The sequence below is a fragment of the Hypanus sabinus genome, chromosome 4, assembly GCF_030144855.1.
Source record: "Hypanus sabinus isolate sHypSab1 chromosome 4, sHypSab1.hap1, whole genome shotgun sequence".
In the NCBI taxonomy this organism is placed as follows: Eukaryota; Metazoa; Chordata; class Chondrichthyes; order Myliobatiformes; family Dasyatidae; genus Hypanus; species Hypanus sabinus.
The window spans coordinates 84,826,118-84,849,001 of record NC_082709.1 but is presented as its reverse complement, the minus strand read 5'-3'; the positions used below and the strand labels follow the sequence as shown (position 1 = coordinate 84,849,001).

At 42.3% G+C, this 22,884-nt stretch overlaps 1 protein-coding gene across 7 annotated transcripts in view; it reads left to right on the top strand.

Annotated features, from left to right (window-relative positions):
- The window catches only part of dnajb2 (DnaJ heat shock protein family (Hsp40) member B2), an 83,664-nt gene that overhangs the window by 9,656 nt on the left and 51,124 nt on the right, over nucleotides 1-22,884 (top strand). For 6 of the 7 annotated variants that reach the window (XM_059967598.1, XM_059967595.1, XM_059967597.1 and 3 more), the window contains 4 exons: nucleotides 8,604-8,690; nucleotides 19,097-19,206; nucleotides 21,912-21,965; nucleotides 22,416-22,535. In XM_059967598.1, coding sequence (XP_059823581.1) covers nucleotides 8,626-8,690; nucleotides 19,097-19,206; nucleotides 21,912-21,965; nucleotides 22,416-22,535 — 349 coding nt within the window. In that variant the 5' untranslated portion in view covers nucleotides 8,604-8,625. The remainder of the gene's footprint in view (nucleotides 1-8,603; nucleotides 8,691-19,096; nucleotides 19,207-21,911; nucleotides 21,966-22,415; nucleotides 22,536-22,884) is intronic. The other variant, XM_059967594.1, reaches the window with a different exon arrangement.

Here is a 22,884-nt window from a genome sequence, read left to right as displayed (position 1 = left end):
AGGATTGGAGGATAGCTAATGTTGTTTCACTGTTCAAGAAAGGCTGAGTGAATAAACCAGGAAATTATAAGTTTGTGAGCCTGACATCAGTAGTGGGAAAGTTATTAGAAGGTACTGTATTCTAAAGGTCTAAATATGAGTATTTGGATGTGGACTGATTAGGGATAATCAGTATGGCTTTATGTGTGCTATATTTAACCAATCTTAGAGTTTTTCAAGGAAGTCACCAAGAATGTTGGTGAAGGCAAGGCAGTGGATGTTGGCTACGTGGACTTCCGCAAGGCATTTGACAAGCTACCGCATGGGAGGTTGGTCAAGAAGGTTTAGTCACTTGGCCTTCAAGATGAGGTAGTTAACTGGATTAGAAATTGGCTTTGTGGGAGAAGCCAGAGAGTGATTGTAGATAGTTGCCTCTCTAACTGGAGACCTGTGACTAGTGGAGTGCCACAGGGATCAGTGCTGAGTCTGTTGTTGTTTGTCATCGAGATCATTGATATACTTTACAATGTGGTAAACTAGATCAGCAAATTTGCAGATGACACCAAACTTTGGGGTGTAGTGGACAGCGAGGAAGGCTATCAAATCTTGCAGTGGGATTTGGACCAGCTGGAAAAAGGGGCTAAAAATAACAGATGGAATTTAATGCAGACAAGTGTGAGGTGTTGCACTTCTGGAGGACCAACCAGGGGTAGGACTTATACAGTGAACGATAGGACACTGAGGACTGTGATAGAACAAAGGGATCTGGGATTCAGGCCCATAATTCATTGAAAGTGACATCACAGGTAGAGTTGTAAAGAAAGCTTTTGGCACATTGGCCTTCATAGATCATAGTGTTGAGTACAGGAGATGGGACATTATGTTGAAGTTGTATTAAGCTGTTGGGTGAGGGCTAATTTGGAGTATTGTGTGCAGTTTTGGTCATCCATCTACAGGAAAGATGTAAATAATATTGAAAGAGTACAGAGAAAATTTACAAAGATGTTGCCAGGATTGGAGGAACTGAGTTAAGAAAGATTGAATAGATTTCAACTTCCCTAGATTTCCATAGAATACTTCCAGTCAAGATAATGTCTGCATACAACACTCCTTCAGTCAATATCTTCTGGATAGTTCATGAAACCATATATTTCACTTACCTTGAATGGAACTGTTAGAACCTGTGATTTGCTTTTTGGAGATTGTTTGGGTGTTCTAGCACTCGGCAGTCTCTGAGAGGATTCTGGGAGGCAGAGGCAGCGTGCAGGTACCTTGTAGACAGGCTGTGTAAGCCGAGGTTTGACACCATTTCGCTGATTAAGGCAATGAGGAAGATTGAAACATTGAGGCGAATGTGGAAGTTTGGAGATCATGTAAGACATTATTTGGCCTCATATCTCTGCCCCACCATTTATGAAACTCTACTACCTTTGCCCTAAAAATATTCAAAGGCTTTCCTTCACTAATCTTTTGAGGAAGAGAGCTTGAAATAATTTCAAGAGATGATGTTGTTCCCCACCTATTTATTCTGGCATTACCCCCTTCCTTTACAGTCTTGACAAAGGATCTTGGGCTGAAACAATGACTATTTATTTCTCTTCATAGATGCTGCCTGACTTGTTGAGTTCCTCTAGCATTTTGTGTGTGTTGCTCAAGATTTCCTGCATCTGTGGAATCACTAATGTGTTAATTCCTCTCTCAGTTTTACCCAACTCCAGTGATCTGTCTAATCTTTTCTTCTTGGGCAAACTGTGGATTCCGGGTACTAGTCTGATAAACTTTCTCTAAACCTCCTCTCAGTTGATTTAGCAGAGTGCTGAGTCACAGAGTGGCTAGGTTTCTGGACAAGCAACCTAGCAACTGCCCGGAGTTGATGGGCAGTGTGACGATGATCGGCGTGACAGGGCTGTGGCCATAAATAGGCTGGTTACCACACACTTGATCCTCGACGCCTGAAAATAGCAGCTCAGGAATCCACTGATTTAACATTTAAAAATAATAAAATAACTTGTAGGACTTTTATGCATAAACTGTCATAAGCGAGTTTTAAAAATGTATTTACTAGAATGTGAGTGTTGCTGGTGAGCTCAGCAATTACTGTTCAACCTCATTGTTCTAAATCACTGAATCTGCCATCACAGTACCAATGTGGAAAAGCGAAGAGGATCACTTTATTTGCCAAATGCATTTGCATGTATTCGGAATTTGCTGTAGTGAATTGGTGCAACGTGCAGCAATAAACAGTACATTCAATAATCATAAAGAATCACAGAAAAGTAAAGTTAGAGGTTAAAGTATGGATGTGGAATAAAATGTGCATAAATACATCAATATCATGTATTTGCAAAGTAAGTAACATAAAAATGGCTTGAAGTATTTACAGTGCATTGCAATGATGAGAGTGGGTATAGCTAGAATGGTTGATCAGATTAACTGGCTGGGGAAAGAAACTTTTAAGATGGGGTGAAGTTACTGTTTTAATAGCCCTATAATGCTTTTCAGAAGGGAGCTTTTGGAAAAAGCTTTTTGCAGTGGCTAGAGTCTACAATGATTTTCCTTCCCCACTTTTTTGCAGTGGACACGTACATTACTTGCAGTGATGGTAGACTTTTGTGCTGACCTTACAGTTTGCTGTAGTTTTCATATATTGTGAGAGAATGCCCGCTCTCTGTGTAGAATTATACCAGTCTTTGTGAAGTAATTCACGCACAGAATGCCACTATCTTTCAGTTCTGAGCATTATACTGTTGGAGCAGTCCAAGGTCCAAGCACTCTCAAGAGATTACCCCAATATCACCTCTGACAGTGAATGGATCACTAATACTCTGTCATTGAGACCACACTTTCAAGGCTATGAGCAGTTTGCTATCACTAAGTTAATTATAAATCATATTATTAGCAGCAGGAACCCCAACCATAGACCTGCTTCAACACCCTATCTACCTGTGTTGTACTATAGTTACAGGGTACTATGAAATTGAACCTGAAGGTCCCCCTGAGCATTAACCCACCTTCTTATGAGGATGGGTTGAGTGAGCAAGGGCTTTTCTCTTTGGAAATAAGGAAGATGAAAGGTGACTTAATAGAACTATTCAAGATAATGAAACATAGACCAAGTGGACAGCCGAAGTCTTTTTCCCAGGGTGGAAATGGCTAACCCTAGGGGACACAACTTTAAGGTGATTGGAGGAAGGTATGGGGGGGGGGGGGGAGAATGACAAAGTTTTTTTTAAACACAGAGTGGTGGGTGGGTGGCAGTAGAGTGACAGTAGAGGCAGATATATTAAAGAGACTCGCGTATATGGATGAGAGAAAAATGGAAGGTTATGTGAGAGGGAAGGGTTAGATTAATCTTATAGTAGGTTAAAAGGTCAGTATAACATTATGGGTGGAAGGGCCTGTGAAGTACTGTAATTTTCTATCTTTTATTTGAATTGCAATTGGCCGTTGTATTAAATTGAGAGGAGAGTTTCTTGTGGTCACGCAGGATGCTATAGGAATGCAATTATGTCTGATGGAGGAATGTCTGAGACTTCTCCGTTGGCATTTTGCCTATTTTGTGATGAATCCCGGAGGGAAAGGAGCCCAACCTGTATTCTCTACTTCTAGTTGTCCAGAGGAGATGCTGGCACATAACTTGGGCTTCATTACACTTTACTTCGGTCCCACACCACCAGTTTTAGGAGCAGTTTTTATCTTGCATCCATCATGTACCTGCATGATAACTTCACTCATACAACTCTCAACTGATTCTATGGCCTCCAGACTCGCGTTCAAGAACTCTACAGCTCATGTTCTCAAGTGTTATTATTTTTTGTATTTGCAGAATTTTTTCTTTTTCGCACATTGTGTGTTTTTATCAATCTTCGTTTATGTATAGATTTTCTTAAATTGTATTGCTTTATTTTCCTGTAAATGCCTGAAAGAAAATGAATCTCAAGGTGGTATATAGTAACATATATGTACTTTGACAATAAGCTTGGACTTTTTGATTTCCTGAGGAAACTTGCAGAGGGCTGCAGTCACAAACTCTGGGTGTCCTGGAATTTGAGTTGAGCTCTTTCAAATTTCTGATATAAAAGCAACTGCAGCAAGCTTTATCAAGTCGTTGGATATATTTAAATGAAGGTTGATGGGTTCTTGATTAGTAAGGGTGTCAAAGGTTACAGGGAGAAGGCAGGAGAATGGGGTTGAGAGGGATAATAAATCAGCCTGAATGGAATGGCAGAGAAGACTTAATAGACCAAACAGTCTAATTCTACTCCTACATCTCCACTGGAAAGTGTCATGGTGAGGTAGGCATCTCAACAAGAGAGTTGAAGCTTTCTCAAAGAGGCACGTTTTTGGAAGCATTGTAGAGGCAATTTGCGAGGGTGTTAAAGAACATAGAACCAGGCAGGTGAAGCCAAGGTCACCATTGTGCAATGGTGTGACACGAGATCATTAGAATCTGAATCAGGTTTATTATCACTGACGTATGTTGTCAGATTTGTTTTGTGGCAACCGCAGTGTATTACATAAAATTTATTGTAAATTACACTAAGATTATATTAAAAATAGTGCAAAGAGAGAGCAAAATAGTGAGGTTTATGGGTTCATGGGCCATTCAGAAATCTGTTAGTGGAGGGGAAAAAGCTGTTCCTAAAACATTGAGTGCTCATCTTCAGGGTCCTGTACCTCCTCCATGATGGTAATAATGAGAAGAATTGAACTGAATTGAATTGACTTATTGCCTACATCTTTCATATACATGAGGAGCAAAAATATTTATGCTATGCTATGTCTAAATGTGCAATTAATAGTGATTTATAAAAAATGGTATGTACAAAAATATAACATAGAAATACAGTTATAGCATGAATTAATCAGTCTGATGGTCTGGTGGAAGAAGCTGTCCCGGAGCCTGTTGGTCCTGGCTTTTATGCTGTGGTACCACTTCCTGGGGGGCAGCAGTTGGAACAGTTTGAGGTTGGGGTGACTCGGTTTGCCATGATCCTTCGGGCCTTTTTAATATACTGGTCTCTGTAAATGTCCTGAATAGTGAGAAGTTCACATCTAAAGATGTGCTGGGCTGTCCATACCGCTCTCTGTGATTGAGGGAAGTACATTTCCTATACCAGTCAGGATGCTCTCAATTGTTCCCCTGTAGAAAGTTCTTAGGATATACCATCAAGTTCTCATACCAAATGAGGGCATGACCTGGATGGTGAGGGTCCTTCCTGTGAGGTGCTTTCTTGAGGCATCGCCTTTTGAAGATGTCCTTGATGTTAGTGCCGGTAATGGAACTGTAGCTTTTACCCATTCTGTTCATTGACATCTCTGTAGCAAATGGTGATGCAGACAGTCAGAATGCTGTCCGTGGTATAGCTGTAGGAACTTGCTAGTCTTTGACTATCCAAATCCCCTCAAACTCCTAAAGAATTACAGCTGCTGGTATGCCTTCTTCATAATTTCAAATCATTGCAACACAGAAGAAAGCCATTTGACCTAACTTCTTGTTGATCAGGGTGTTGAAAAAGGTATTTAACATTCTTGCTTTCATTGGTTAAGACAACAATTACAGGTGTGGGGCATCAGTTACAACCGTATAATTCATTGGTGAGACTTCTCTTTGATTACTATGTGCAGTGCTGGTCACCAGCTATTGGAAGAATGTCATTATGCTGGAAAGGGCACAGAAAAGATTAACAAGAGCCCATGATTCTCTTGTCCATTTGTCCCTCCCCACTAATCTTCCTCTTGGCACGTATCGCTGCAAGTGACAAATGCTACACCTGCCCATTCACCTTCTCCCTCACCTCCATTCACAATGCTGGAAAAATTCAGCATGTCAGGCAGCATCTATGGAAGGGAAGACACTTGAAGTTTCGGGCCAAGATCCTCCATCAACTCTTTAGCTTTTCCACCTATTACCTCCCAGCTTTTTAGTTCAGTCCCTCCTCACCTGGTCTCACCTGTCAGCTTATATCCCTCCTCCTTACCCCACATGCTTATTTTGACATCTTCTCCCCCCCCCCCCCTTTCAGTCTTGATGAAGGGTCTCAGATTGAAACATCAACTGTTATTCCCCTCTGGAAATGCTGCCTGACCTGCCGAGCTCCTCCAGTATTGTATGTGTATATTGCTCATAGATAGGGTTGAAGTCTTTTCTCCAGATCGGTAAATTTAAAGCTAGAAGGCATAGAATTAAAGGGAAAGAGGGAAAAATTTAAAGGAGACCTCAGCAACAAATTTTTCCACACTGCGAGTGGTGGGTATATGGCTCTAGAGGAATTACAGTTACAATATTTGAAAGGCATGTGGATAGGAAGGGCTTAAAGAAAAGATCAGCTTTATTTATCACGTGCACATCAAAATATACCGTGAAGCCATCGTTTATGTCATTGTTTGCTTTGTACTAGAGACAGCCTACAAGTGTCGCCATGCTTGCAGTACCAACATTGAATGCCCATAACTTACTAACCCTAACCTGTACATCTTTGGAATGTGTGAGGAACCCAAACAACCAGAGGAAACCTATCTGGTTACGTATGTAACCCATACAGGAGAATGTATGAATTAACTTACAGTGGCGGAAATCAAACCCCAATCAGTTTGTAGGCTAAACAGAAGCAAATGGACCAAGCTGAGTTATGCAGCTTGGTCAGCAAGCATGAGCTGGCTAAGGACCTGTTTCTGTCCTGTGCAATAACATGAATCTGGCCTGATTTGACAATCCCTATGGTCTGAGAGATCCAGATCATAATCATTCTGCATAAAAATGGCTTTTCCTGTGTGTTGTGTCTGTACTGCTGAATCTGGGGGCAATGGCTAAATGAGAACAGTTTTCCTCTATCCTATCTGTTGCATCTTTGTTAAGCTTGGAACAGGAGAATGAGTTTGGGACTGGAGGAGATGGGAATGAAATGAGACAATAGAGGGTTTTGTGAATCAGAATGAGGATTGAATTGTTATGAGTTCCTGAATGTCAACATATCTGAAGATCAAACCTGGGCCCAACATGCAATTATGAATAAGGCATCCAGCAGTTGCATTTCATTAGGTGTTTGAAGAGATTTGGTATATCACCGAAGACTTGAGCAAATTTCTATAGATGTACAACGGGGAGCGTTGTAACTAGTTGCATCTTAGCATGGTATGGAGGTGTCACTGCACAGGATTGAAAAAAGTTGCAGAGGACATCATCAAAACACAGTGCCTTAAAAATGTGGCATCTCATTCAGGACCCGCACTACCCAGGACACACCCTCTTATTTCTACTATCATGGAGGGGGTCCAGGAGCCTGGAAACCCACACTCAACACACTCAGCATTTTGCTGTCTCTGAGAAGATTTTGGTCTCCGAGCTCGAGTCCTTGAGGCAAAGGAACTTCGAGACAGGACATGAGCCACAGATAGACTCCATTTCACCAATTATAACAATGGGGAAGATTGAAGCATTGAGGTGATTGTGGAAGGTGAGCAAGTGCTCATTTTGGAGCCAATGTGCCCTGTTGCTGTGCCCGGAGGGTAGGCCTCTGTACTTGAGTTGTGTCTCTCTCTTTCAATGATGTTACCAAGGTTCTGTGTTTATGAATTTGGACTATGGTTATGGACTTTTTCAGTCTTATATTTTTTCATATAGTGTGGTGTTCCCCCATTCTTTCTAATTGATTTTGTGTGTGTTGGGGGGAGGGTTTGGAGATCAATATTCTTGTTGCACTTTTGTTAGTTTTTCTTGTGTGGAGGAAGGGGTTTGGGGAATGATCTTGTTTGTGCAAGGGAAGGGGATTTGGGGAATGATTTTGTTGTTTGTGCAAGGGAAGGGAATTTGGGGAATGATCTTGTTTGTGCAAGGGAAGGGGATTTGGGGAATGATCTTGTTGTTTGTGCAAGGGAAGGGGATTTGGGGGCTGATAATTTGGTCCGGGGTGGTGGGGTGGTTCATGATCGAGTTGCCATTTTTTTTTGTGTGGGGGGGGGGGTGGGTTTGCTGTTTCTCTGTGAAAACCCTGAACATGTACTTTCTTGTGTAATGATGTGTGTTTTTTCTCTCTCTTGCTATTTTGGATGTATGTTCTGCACCTTGGCCCCAGTTGAATACTGTCTCATTTGACTGTATCCATGTATTATTTGAATGATAATTAAATTTGATTTGGTTTGGTTTTCTCTGTTCCGTGGCTATCTGGAGAAGAAGAGTCTCAGAGTTGTGTACTGCATACATACTTTGATAATAATTAAACTTTTAAGGAACAGCTTCTTCTCCCTGCCATCAGATTTCTGAATGAACTGTAAACCCAGGAGCACATATAGGAAGGAGATAACTTCACTTACCTCAACACCGAACTGTTCCCACAACCTATGGACTCACTTTCAAGGACTCTTCATTTCCTATTCTGGATATTTATCATTCATTTTTTTTTTTTGGTACTTACCATGAATGCCCACAAGAAAATAAATCATGGGGTTGTTTTTGGTTCTGTTTTTGCACTACTTATTTTTTATATAATATTCCTTTTTCTAATTTATAGTCTGTTTTATGTATCGTAATCTACTGCTACCGCAGAACATCAAATTTCATGTCAGTGATAAAAAACCTGATTCTGATTCCGTTGATCTGACGTGTTGCTTTGATTTCTCCACAGGGAGACAGCTGTAGAGGAGGAAATGGTGGATTACTACAATATTTTGGGAATCTCTCGTAATTCCTCTCAAGAAGACATCAAGAAAGCGTAAGTGTGAGCATTATCTCCTTCCTCAGATGTGTATTGATCATATCTGGCAGTGCAGATGTTCCTGAAATGCATGTGATAACAACATGTTTCTACTGATGCACTGGGAGGCTTTTAATCTGTTCTGCCATCCCTTGGAATCATATCTGTTACCTAACTGCACTAACACTATTTTTTCGCATAACAATCTATATTATAGAGTCATAGAGTGCTGCAGCACAGAAACACCTTCTTTGGCCCATCAAGTCTGTACAGAACTTTTATTCTGCCTAGTCCCATTGACCCACACCTGGACAATAGTGTTCAATACCCTTCCATGTAGTTATCTGAACTTCTCTTAAATGTTGCAAATAAGTCCCCAGCCACACTTTCACTGGGAGCTCATTCCACACTCTTACCACCCTCTGAGTGAAGAAGTTGCCTGTCAGATTTCCCCAAAATATTTCACCTTTCATCCTTAATCCTTAATCCATGACCTCTAGTACTAGTCTCACCCAACCTCAGTGGAAAATGTCTGCTTGTATTTACCCTGTCTACAACCCTCATAATTTTGTACACCTCTATCAAATCTCCCCTCAATCTCTTACACTCCAAGGAATAAAGTCCTAATATGTTCAATCTATAACTCAGATCCTTGAGTCCTGCAACATCCTTGTAAATTTTTTCTGTACTCTTTTAATCTTAAAGCACACAGTATTGGGGGTATGGTATTGATGTGGATAGAAAATTGGTTAGCGGACAGGAAGCAAAGAATGGGAATAAATGGGACCTTTTCAGAATGGCAGGCAGTGACTAGTGGGGTACCGTAAGGCTCAGTGCTGGGACCCCAGTTGTTTACAATATATATTAATGATTTAGATGAGGGAATTAAATGCAGTATCTCCAAGTTTGTGGATGACACGAAGCTGGGCGGCAGTGTTAGCTGTGAGGAGGCTGCTAAGGGGATGCAGGGTGACTTGGATAGGTTAGGTGAGTGGGCAAATTCATGGCAGATGCAATTTAATGTGGATAAATCTAAGGTTATCCACTTGAGTTGCAACAACAGGAAAACATATTATTATCTGAATGGTGGCCGATTAGGAAACGGGGAGGTGCAACGAGACCTGGGTGTCATTGTACACCATTCATTGAAAGTGGGCATGCAGGTACAGCAGGCGGTGAAAAAGGCAAATGGTATGTTGGCATTCATAGCGAAAGGATTTGAGTACAGGAGCAGGGAAGTTCTACTGCAGTTGTACAAGGCCTTGGTGAGACCGCACCTAGAGTATTGTGTGCAGTTTTGGTTCCCTAATCTGAGGAAAGACATTCTTGCCATAGAGGGAGTACAAAGAAAGTTCACCAGATTGATTCCTGGGATGGCAGGACTTTCATATGAAGAAAGACTGGATCGACTAGGCTTATACTCACTGGAATTTAGAAGATTGAGGGGGGATCTTATTGAAACGTATAAAATTCTAAAGGGGTTGGACAGGCTAGATACAGGAAGATTGTTCCCGATGTTGGGGAAGTCCAGAATGTGGGGTCACGGTTTAAGGATAAAGGGACTTTAGGACTGTGATGAGGAGAAACTTCTTTACACAGAGAGTGGTGAATCCATGGAATTCTCTGCCACAGGAAACAGTTGAGGCCGGTTCATTGGCTATATTTAAGAGGGAGTAAGATATGGCCCTTGTGGCTAAAGGGATCAGGTATGGAGTGAAGGCAGGTACAGGGTTCTGAGTTGGATGATCAGCCATGATCATACTGAATGGCAGTGCAGGCTCGAAGGGCCTACTCCTGCACCTATTTTCAATGTTTCTATGTTTAATCTTGTTTACATCTTTTCTGTAGGTAGGTGACCAAAATTGCACACAATACTCCAAATTAGACCTCACCAATGTCTTATACAACTTTAACATAGCACCCCAACTTTTGTACTCCATACTTTGATTTATGAAGAGTAATGTGCCAAAAGCTCATTTTATGACCCTATCTACCTGTGAGACCACTTTCATGAATTATGGATCTGTATTCCCAGTATTGACCTATTTTAGGTTAACAATTGGGCCTTGCTCATTCTGCCACCCCTTCCTGGTGGTCAGATGATCTATTGCTAATGTAGGTGTTTGTTGGATCATAGTGATTGGTCTCTATTGCTGAGTCCACATTGGACTTAAACATGAAGTGAGGTCTCTCCAATAGAGCAAAGTTACATTATAAACTAGTCAGAAGATGCTTGTTCCTTCTTAGCATGTTCCACTTTGACTCGAGTAAATCTTGTGTTGCAAGAAGCCTTATAAGTTTATTTGAGTGAATGGGTATTCTCCACTTTCCCTGTTACATTGACCATTCACAAAATAAATCTATTTTCTACCCATATGGCAGATGGCCTATTGTTCTGTGCTGTATGCTTAACTTTGTGTTCTAATCAGTTTATAGTTGTGACTGTGAGGCTAGGCACTGCTCCAGTTCCATATTTAAGTTTGCTGATGACACCACCCTCATTGGCCAAATCAGAAGTGGTGATGAATTAACATTTAGGAGAGAGATTGAAATTCTGGCTGAGTGGTGCCAGAGCAACAACCTCTCACTCAATGTCAGCTAGACCAAGAAGCTGATTATTGACCATAGGAGGAAGAAACTAGAGGTTCATGAGCCTGTCTTCATTGAGGGATCAGAGGCAGAGGGGAGGTCAGCAGCTTTAAATTCACGTGCTATAATTTCAGAAGATCTTCCTTGGGTCCAGCACGGAAGTGCAATTTGAACTTTCTGAATCTATACTTAGTGACCAAATCCCCATGGTGCTCTTGGGTAGACAATTGTACAGATTCATCATCCTCAAAAATAACAGAATATCTCCCCAGCTCTGTCATGAATGACCAACCTCTAATTTTGAGGATGTGATTCTGGACTCCCCAGTTCAGGAAGCATTAACTCCACCCACTCTGCACATTCCAATGGGACTGCAGCTGACACTGACACTTTATAAGGCATTGGTCAGACAGCATTTGAAAATTCAAAGTGGAAAGTAAATCTATTGTCAAAGTAAATGTATGTCACCATATACAACCCAGAGATTCATTTTCTTGTGAAAGACTATCCCTGCGGAACAGTCAAATACAACAAACTACACAAATACAAAAAAATTAAAAAACAATAATGATGATAAATAAAGAAGCAATAAGTATCAAATATCAGATGGAGTCTTATAAAGTGAGTATGTGGGAATATTTCAGGGTTGGGGTGAGTGAACTTATCCCCTATGGTTCAAGAGCTGATGGTTAAGGAACAGTAACTGTTCCTGTATCTGGTGATGTACCTCCTTCCTGATGGTAGCAGCGAGAAGAGAGCATGAGCTGGATGGTGGAGGTCCTCGATGTTGGAAGCTGTTTTCCTTGTGTTTTCAGTGTTGCAGTAGTTTTGAAGTATTCTGAACAGTTTTGGAGCCCCTAAACTAAGAAAGGATATGCTGGCAGTGGAGAGGGCCCAAGGAGGTTTATGAGAATGATCCTGACAATGAAAGGGTTTGCATGAGGAACGTTTGATGGCTCTGGGCCTGCACTCGCTGGAGTTTAGAAGAAAGGGGGGGGGGAATCTCACTGAAATCTTTCAAATATTGAAAGGCCTAGGTAGAGTGAATGTGGAGAGATTGTTTCCTATAGCAAGAGACTCTAGAACAGGCATGGGCAAACTACGGCCCGGGGGCCATATGCGGCCCGTTAAGCTTTTTAATCCGGCCCGCAGAACTTGATGAAATTATATTAATAAACCTTGTTAACGTTTTTTCCCCGCAATTCTAGCGTTTTCCCAATAGATGACGCACTCTATATACATTGACCTTTGTTGAGGTGCAGCGTATTACTCCACATTTGCGCTTTACTCTTTGACCTCTCACCCCTTTTGTAAAGATAAGTGGAGCTAAGAAAAGAAAAGTGGATAGAGAATGTCGGGTGTTTAATGAGGAGTGGACAACTAAATATCTTTTTACCGAACACCGATCAACTGCTGTATGCCTAATATGCCAAGAAACTGTGGCGGTTTTTAAAGAATATAATATCAGCCGTCACTTTGCCACAAAACATGCCAACTATGCTAGCAACCAGTCAACGAACGAACGGGAAGCTAATGCTCAGAGGTTGGCAGCTAATTTACAGGCTCAACAAAATTTTTTTCACCGTCAAACTGCTTTTCATGAGTCAAGTACCAAGGCGAGTTTTATGCTGTCATTCAAATTAGCAAAGGCCAGCAAGCCTCTGTCTGAAGGCAAGTTTTTAAAAGAATGTATGGTGGAGACCGCAGGTGTATTGTGTCCGGAGAGCAAAGGCAAATTTGAAAAAATCAGTTTATCACGCAGGACAGTGACTCGCCGTGTGGAACTGATAGATGAAGATATAACCAGCAACTTAAAAAAAAAAGGCAGAGTCGTTCCCGTTATATTCATTAGCACTGGACGAAAGCAACGATGTAAAAGACACTGCTCAGCTGCTCATTTTTATCCGAGAAATTAACAATACTTTTGAAATAACGGAGGAGTTTTTGACAATGGAGTCTCTGAAAGGAAAAACACGGGGAGAGGACTTGTATGACCGGGTGTCTGCTGTCATCGAAAATATGAAGCTCCCTTGGAGTAAACTTATCAACGTCACCACAGATGGATCTCCTAATTTGATGGGGAAAAATGTTGGCCTGCTGAGGAGAATACAGAATAAAGTGAAAGATGAAAATCCTGACCAGGATGTTATTTTCCTTCACTGCATCATCCACCAGGAATCTCTATGTAAATCGGTACTACAGCTGAATCATGTTGTGAATCCTGTCGTAAAACTTGTCAACTTTATACGTGCAAGGGGACTTCAGCACTGTCAGTTCATCACGTTCCTGGAGGAATCTGATGCGGATCACCAGGACCTACTTTATCACTCCCGTGTCCGCTGGTTAAGTTTGGGCAAAGTGTTTCAACGAGTATGGGAGCTCAAAGAGGAGATCGGTGCATTTTTGGAGTTACTGAGGAAGGCCAGCGAATTTCCTGGGCTGAGCAACACGAGCTGGCTTTGTGACTTTGCGTTTGCTGTGGATATATTTTCACACATGAATGAACTGAACGTGAAGCTACAGGGGAAGGATCAGTTTGTGCATGACTTGTACACAAACGTGAAAGCCTTTAAATCCAAGCTGGCTTTTTTCTCCAGGCAGATTTTGAATAAGTTATTCACTCATTTTCCCACACTAGCCACGCTGGAAGAGGCCGGCGCAAATGTGAAAAAATACTGCGAGTCACTGGATGCGCTGCACAGAGAATTCTGCCGTCGCTTTTCTGATTTTGAAAAAATTGACAAGTCACTTCAGTTGGTGGCCTGTCCCCTGTCACAAGATCCTGAAACAGCACCAGAGGAGCTACAGCTGGAACTGATCGACCTTCAGTCTGACCCCGTCTTAAAAGAGAAGTTCAACTCTCTTAAACTGAATGACTTTTATGCTTCACTTGGTAAAGAGGTGTTTCCAAACCTCCGGAGGATGGCACAGAAGATGCTGGCGTTGTTCGGCTCGACCTATTTGTGTGAACAGGCGTTCAGCGTCACGAACATCAACAAAGCCAGCCACAGATCCAAGTTAACTGACCAACACCTCAGATCCATCTTGAGAATCGCCACAACAAAACTAAATCCAGACTTTGATGCGCTGGCTAAAAAGGGAGACCAACAACACTGTTCCCACTGAAATTAAAAATAAGTTTCTTCGTTGTGTTATGTAAAAAAAAAAATGCATTTGAAAATATTTTTTTCAATAAGCCTTACATGTTACATGTCATTTCTGTTAAGTGATGGACATGAGTAGTGCGCAGGTGCACGTACGTTCTCAAAATAAAAAAATGCGCTCCAGATCAAATAACGCGCTCCGCATACTGGTGCGCTGTCACTGTTCTGTCCTTGTGCTGGTCGTTGTTGAGTTTTGGCACAGGGGACAATTGAGTAAGAAGGAGCAGGACAAGTAGACCTGCATCTCCTACCGTTTTTGAAATAAAGACAGTCAGGAAGAGAGTGATGATGATAATATCTTGAAGGATAACAGAATTTTCAGTGCTTTAAAATAATAACTGTTACTATTTAAAAAAGCTGTATTTTATTCATTTAATTTTCAGTGTTTTAAAAGTCATTTCAATAAATAGCTAAATACCATGGGACTTCAAAGACAGATATTTTGTTGTAATGCATTTGTTCATTTTCAATTGAAACTAAAGCACATGTTTTCTACATATCCCATGATATTTTATTTTCTCTTATGAGGTGTATTACCAAAACACTCCGTCCATTTGCTCCTGGTCCGGCCCCCCTGTCAAATTTTAGAACCCTTTGTGGCCCACAAGTCAAAAAGTTTGCCCACCCCTGCTCTAGAACCAGAGGGTTAAACGTCAGAACAGAAGGACAGATGAGAAGGAATTTCTTTAGCAAGAGAGTGCTGAATCTAGGGAGTTCATTGTCAGTGGGTATATTTAAAGTGGAGATTGATAGGTTCTTGATTATTAGGGGTGTCAAAGGTTATGGAGAGAAGGCAGGAGAATGAGGTTGAGAGAGATAATAAATCAGCCATGATGGAATGTCAGAACAGACTTGAAAGCCTGAATGGCCTAACTCTGCTCCTATGTCTTATGATCCTATGGTTTTATGATCCTTCTAGGATCTAGCAAGTGGGCAGCACGGTGGCAGAGGGGTTAGCGCAATCACTTTACAGTGCCAGTGATTACTGATTGGTGTTTGATTCGCATTGTTGTCTATAAGGAGTTTTTAATGTTCTCCCTGTGACCGCATGGGTTTCCTCTGGGTGCTCTAGTTTCCTTCCACATTCCAAAGATGTACAGATTAGGATTAGTAAATTATGGGTGTGCTATGTTGTTGCTGGAAGCATGGCAACATTTGAGGACTGGCTCCAGCATAAACTCTGACTCTTGGTTGTTGACGCAAATGAAGCATTTCACTGTATGCTTCAATGTACAGTACATGTGACAAATAAAGTTAATCTTTAGTCTTTAATCTTTTGTCCTCTGAGGCTTTAGAAGGTGAAAATCTGTTGTCCTTTATCAGTCTGGCATATATGCAATTCCAGCTCAGCAAGGGTTTTTTTTCAGAAGTAGACTTTACTCATGATGAAAAGTATATAGAAGGAAGAAACAGTGCAAGGAAAAAAATAATTCACTCCTGATGAAGGGTTTCGGCCCGAAACGTCGTCACAACTTCCTCCCATAGATGCTGTCTGGCCTGCTGAGTTCTGCCAGCATTTTGTGTTTTTATTTTTTTCCAGCATCTGCAGATTCACTCGTGTTGCCAAGGAAAATAACCTTTGCTTCTTGGTCAGTACATTACATAGCGTAAACTTTACAGAGAAATAAAAACACAAACAGATATAGCACCGTTGCTACAACATGGCCACTTAAGGCCCTTTTATTGTTTGTGGGGCTTCCTCAGCCAAATCCTACACCCTCCATGTGCAGTAATGAAAGGAGCGCAGACTGTAGTCGTTTCCCACAGAGTCTTTGTGTTGGCTGCACCGAGCTACCGTGCATCTCTCAGCACGTCCTTCCAAAGCCTGGACTGTACCAGTCGGCAGCATTCCACTGAACGTAGAACACAGGACACTATAGTACATTACAGGCCCTTTGGCCCACAATGTCACGATCATCCTCAAGAAGCACCTGTGGACCCTCTCCAATACCAGTACATTCTTTTCTAGGTAGAGGTCCCAAAACTGCTCACAATATTCCAAATGAAGTCTGACCAACACCTTATACAGCCTCAGCATTACATCCTTGCCTTTATATTCTTGTCCTCTTGAAATGAATGCTAACATTGCATTTGTCTTCCTTACCATTGATGCAACCCGCAAGTAATCCTTTAGGGACTCCTGCACTAGGAGGTGGTTTTATGGCCTTATTTCTAGGGATACCAGAAATGGAGAAGTGGCAAGATCTAAAACATTGTTTTTTCCCTATGAGACGTTGTAAGTGTTATCTACTTCAATGTAATCTTGTTATTTTGGATAATAATAATAAAAAGATTTGAAAAGAAAAAAAAGTTGTTGGTCTGGAAGGAGGTAGAGTTAGTAAGGGGGAGCTTACAGATGGATTGTAAAGTTGATGTGTCCATTTTGTGACTGGCTGGGCAGTGGAAAAGCTGGAGAATGAAGCCGGTAGATCTGTTGATAAATATAATGTGATTTTGGATGGGCTGCTCAAGGCTTTGACCGTAACAATCCATTGTGAGTTGATGTTATCTTTTAAAACATAGAGCAGTACAGCACAGCAACAGCCCCTTCAGCCCACACCAATGTGCCAAACCAATTAAATTAGCAATCAAATGGCCAACTAAACTAATCTCTTCTGCCAACACAATGTCCACATAAAAGTCCTTAATGTGTCTGCATCTACCACCACCCCAGGCAGCACATTCCAGGCACCCACCACTCTCAGAGGAAGGGGAAGAAACTTGCTTTTTACACCTCCTTTGAGATGACCTCTCTCACCTTAATTGCATCCCCTCTGGTATTAGATATTTCATCCCTGGGAAAAAGATATTGTCTGTCTACTCTATCCATGCTTATCATAATCTTGTAAACCTCTTTCAGATGTCCCCTCATCCTCCGGTGCTCCAGAGAAAACAACCCAAACTTGTCCAACCTCTCATTATAGTACATGTCCTCTAATCCAGTCAGCATCCTGGTAAATCTCTTCTGCACCCTTTCAAAAAGCCTCAATATCCTTCCTTTAATGAAGTGACTAGAAGTGTATGCAATACTCCAGATACGGCCTAACTAGAATTTTATATACACAAAAATACAACTGCAGATGCTGTGGATCAAAGAATACGTACACGACGCTGGAAGAACTCAGCAGGCCAGGCAGCATCCGTGAGAAAAGAGTAGCCAACGTTTCGGGCCGAGACCCTTCATCAGGAATGGGGGAGGAAGAGAGGACTGAAGCCCAGTAATAGATAGGGGAGGGGGTAGGGCCTAGAGGCACCAGGTGGATAACCAATCAGAGGAAAGATAAAGGGGGGAGGGGGAGGGGATAAGCATGAAAGAACTGTAGAGATAAAGAAGCAGAAAGTTGAGAGGGGAGAGAGGCAGAGAGGGACCTGGGATAGGGGGAGGGGGAGGGAATTACCAGAAATTGGAGAATTCAATGTTCATACCACCAGGCTGGAGGCTACCCAGACAGTAGATGAGGTGTTGCTCCTCCAACCTGAGGTTGGCCTCATCATGGCGGTAAAAGTGTCCATGTATGGACATATCTAGATGGGAATGGGAGGCAGAGTTGAAGTGGGTGGCAACCGGGAGGTCCTGTCTGTTGTGATGGACGGAGCGTAGGTGCTCGATGAAGAGGTCCCCCTATCTGCGTCGGGTCTCGCCGATGTAGAGGACGCTGCACTGAGAGCACCGGATGCAATAGATGACTCCAGCAGACTCTCAGGTGAAGTGTTGCCTCACCTGGAAGGACTGTCTGTGTCCCGGAATGGTGGTAAGGGGGGAGGTGTGGGGACAGGTGTAGAATTTGTGCTTGCAGGGATAAGTGCCAGGTGGGAGTTCTGTGGGGAGGGAAGTGTGGAGCAGGTAGTCGTGGAGGGAATGATCCCTGTGAAAAGCTGAGAGGGGTAGGGAGGGAAAGATGTGCTTGGTGGTGGGGTCCTGTTGAAGTTGGTGGAAGTTGTGGAGGATAATGTTTTGGATCCGGAGGCTGGTGGGGTGGTGGTTGAGGACAAAGGGAACCTCGTCCCTGTTGTGGTGACGGGAGGATGGGTTAAGGGCTGAAGTGCGGGTGGGTGAGGGCATCTTTGATGACGCCAGAAGGTAAACCACAATCCTGAAAGAAAGAGGACTTTTGAGAAGTCCTGGAACGGAAAGCCACATCTTGGGAGCAGATGCGGCGGAGATGGAGGAACTGGGAATAGGGAATGGCACTTTTGCATTGGGCAGGGTGGGAAGAGGTATAGTCAAGATAGTTATGGGCGTCAGTGGGTTTGTAGAAGATGTCAGTGGATAGTCTGTCTCCAGAGATGGAGATGTATGAACATTGAACTCTCCAATTTCTGGTAATTCCCTCCCCCTTCCCCTTCCCCTATCCCAGGTCTCCCTCTGCCTCTCTCCCCTTTCAACTTTCTGCTTTTTTATCTCTACAGTTCTTTCATGCTTATCCCCTCCCCTTCCCCCCCTTTATCTTTCCTCTGATTGGTTTTCCACCTGGCGCCTCTAGGCCCTACCCCCTCCCCTATATCTATTACTGGGCTTTGGCCCTCTCTTTCCCCCCCCCCCCCCATTCCTGATGAAGGGTCTCGGCCCAAAACGTTGGCTACTTTTTTCTCACGGATGCTGCCTGGCCTGCTGAGTTCTACCAGCGTTGTGTACATAGAATTTTATATATCCTTCTCTTTTCATTTCAGATACCGGAAACTGGCACTGCGATGGCATCCCGACAAGAACCCAGACAATAAGGAATTTGCAGAGCAGAAGTTTAAGGAGATTGCGGAGGCTTATGAAGTGCTATCAGACAGTAAGTTGACACCCAGTTATTTCAGTGAAACCTACTGAATATTGAAAGGCTTAGGTAAAATGGATGTGGAAAGGATGTTTTCTATATTGGGTGAATCTAGGGCGAGAGGGCAAAGGCTCAGAATAGAAGGATGTCCATTTAGAACAGGGATGAGGACGGATTTCTTTAGCCAGAGGCTGATGAATCTGTGGAATTCATTGCTCCAGATGGCTGTGGAGGCTAAGTCATTTGGTATATTTAAAGCAGTGGTTGAAAGTTTCTTGATTGGTAAGTGTGTCAAAGGTTACAGGGAGAAGGCAGGAGAATGGGGTTGAGAGGGATAATAAACCAGGAATGGTGAAGTAAATTTGATGGGCTAAATGGCCCAGTTCTGCTCTTGTATCTTATGGTCTTATTTACTTTTTATAGGCTGCAAGCATAATGAGTGGCTTATTGAAAGAAAACGGGAGGTATTTCAGAAGCATCTTAGGGAGTTGTGCACATCATTAGGCTATTTAGCCCACTGAAGATGTCCTGGCTCTTTGCAGGGACCGTTGTGATAAGTACTCTATGCCCTTAGAATTTATTGTACACAGAGCTATTTCATGAAAAATGGAGGGCTTTGTGGGAGGGAAGGGTGACATTGATCTTAGAATAAGTTTAAAGGGCGGCTCAACGTTGTTAGCTGAAGGGCCTGTACTGTGCTATATGGTTCTATGTTTATGTTCTATGAAAAAGTCAGCCAGGAATTCTCTTTGTGAACTTTACCGGCATTGTGGTTAAGATAGCAGATAGTGTAACTTCATGCCTTGAAGCTATCATTATCCAGGAGAATTTCAATGCCGTTTGATTTATAATTACCAGTGGTTACTGGAAGGATTAGAAGGTTTGGGACTGAATATCTCCTACCTGGCATTCTTAAACAGGTTAACATCATCCTTGCCCCTCACCGACTCTTGTCAGGGCACCATAGAAAAAGGTGCTATCCAAATACATCACTGTTTGGTATGGTAGCTGCTGTGCCTGTAATGGCAAAGAAACTACAGAGAGTTACGGATACAAGATTCTGCAGATGTTGGAAAACCAGAGCAACACACAAAGTGCTGAAGGAACTCAGTAGGTTAGGCAGCTTCTATGGAGAGTAATAAATAGATGATGTATCAGGCCAAGCTGATGAAAAATCTCCGGCATTTTGAGAGAGCCGTGGACACAGTTCAACCTCCCTCCATGACTTTGTGTACACTTCTTGTTGTCTGAATAAAGCAACCAGCATATATCAAAGATCTCATTCTTCTTCCTTCTTCCATCAGGCCGTAAATAAAAAAGCCTGAAAGCATGTAACGCCAGGCTCAAGGACTGCCTCTGCCCCACTGTTATACAACTATTGAATGGTCCCCTAATATGATAAGATGAATTCTTGACCTTGCATCTAAATCATTATCTCCTGCACCTTATTTCTATCTGTACTGCACTCTTTAAATCTTACTAATATCTGTCCTTCAGGTAAATGACCAGAGCTGCACACAAGACTCCAAATTTGGCCTCACCAACATCTAGTACAACTTCAACATTAAATCCCAACTCTGTACTCAGTACTCCGATATATGAAGGCAGTTGCCAAAAGCTCTCTTTGCAACCCTATCTACCGATGATGTCCTTCTGAATTGAATTTGTTTAAATCTTACACCCATCCCACCATGTGAGGGAGTAAAATTCTTTGAGTTATGACTATGTTATAGTGTACAGACATGTGAATTTATAAGTCTAATGGCATGTAGAAAGAAGTTGTCCCGTAGCCTGTTGGTCCTGGCTTTAATGCTGCGATATCATTTGCCAGACAGAAGTAGCCGAAACAATTCATGGTTGGGGTGACTGGTGTCCCTGATGATCTTCCAGGCCTTCTGCTGCTATAGATATCCTCAATGGAGGGAAGTTCACATCCACAGATGTGCTGAGCTGTCTGTACCCCCCTCCGCAGTGCCCAGCGATCAAGGTTGATGTAGTTCCCACACCAGGCAGTGATAGTCAGTCAGGATGCTCTCAATGGTGCCCCTGTGGAAGGTCCTGAGGATTTGGGAACTCATGCCAAACTTCTTCAGTCACCTGAAGGGGAAAAGATGCAGTTGTGTTTTATTTAGTGATTATTTGAAGCAAGAAGTATGATTGGGCTGGAAAGATCTTCTTTTGTAATGGGAACGCATTCACACACCATGTCACCATTTTCTAGGACCAGAAGGCACAGCCTCAGAATAAAAGTTCTCCTTTTAGAGCCTCCTTGATGGCAGCAGCGAGAAGAAAACATGGCCTTGATGGTGGGGATGCTTGCTGGTTGCTGCTTTGTTGTGGCAGTGTTGTCGTAGAGTCATTGGGTGTACTTAAAGCAGAGATGGATAGGTTCTTAATTGGTAAGGGTGTCAAAGGATATGAGGAGAATAGGGTTGAGAAGTATAATAAATTAGACATGATGGACTGGCAGAGCTGACCCGATGGCCTAATTCTGTTCCTATGTCTTATGGGCTTGTGTTCTTATGGTCTTGGTATGCAGGTCTATTTGATTCACATTGCCAGGAGAGTGGTTTGAATATGAAACTCCTTCTCATGGGGAAAACATCTTAAAGAATGAAATTGTGGTGGGGTGGAGATGACTGTGTTGAATGGGCTATTTTCATGTCCTAAGTTATGTCCCAATTTCGTGCTGCTTAATTAAATTTGATTGTTTTCTGTAGGAAGTAAACGAGAAGTTTACGATAAATATGGAAAAGAAGGATTAGTTGGTGGAGGTAAGCATAAAGTGACTAGAACTTACAGTTGAACAGTACAGACCAGGATCCCACCATCTCTAACCTGATCAGTATTCTACACACGATTAATGCCACCTGTCTCCACCTGGCCGATATCCCTCCATTCCCTGTCTTCTTAAATGCCTCTTAAACAAAGTGCTTCTACGACTTCTGGCAGTGCATTCAAGGCATCTACCAGTCTCTTTAAAAAAAAACACACCAATTTGCCTCACAAATCCTTAAATGTTCCCCCTCTCACCTTAAATCTGCTTTTTTTCTTAGTTTTTGTACTTTCTTCCTGATAGGAGGGGGGGAAGAAAAGAGAATGATTGGAATGGGAGGGGTCCTTGTTAATATCAGCTGCCTTGCTACATGTAGTGATATTTATAAACTGTGACTTGCATTTCAATTTGAAAGTATCATTTATAATTGTCATCTTTTCATTTTCAGTAGGTGGCAGAGGTCCCAGCGCGGGAACAGAGTTTCCTGATTTTATCTTCTCATTCCGTAGCCCAGATGAAGTGTTTAGAGAGTTCTTTGGTGGCCGTGATCCTTTTGCAGAGTTATTTGGTGAGTGTGCTCTGGCTTTGTTTCTCACTCACACTGCCCTCTGAGTGACAAAGTTCCCCCTCAGGTTTCCCTTAAATATGTCACTTTTCACCCTTAACCTATGACCTCTAGTTCTGGATGTTATGTTTTGTAACTCCAAAACGTTTGCAAGAAAAAGACAGGTAAAAGGCACTCCATGTATTGAAAGCTGCAATTTTAAATAAAAAGGAAATGTCCTACTTTGACTCCTTTCAAATGACTGTTGAGGATTTCAGTCAGGATTGTTTGTAGAGAACTCTGCCCAATTATCAACTTCCAGATAAGATGGATGTTACTGAACATGTGTGACAACTTGTGGTAGTCAAAAAGA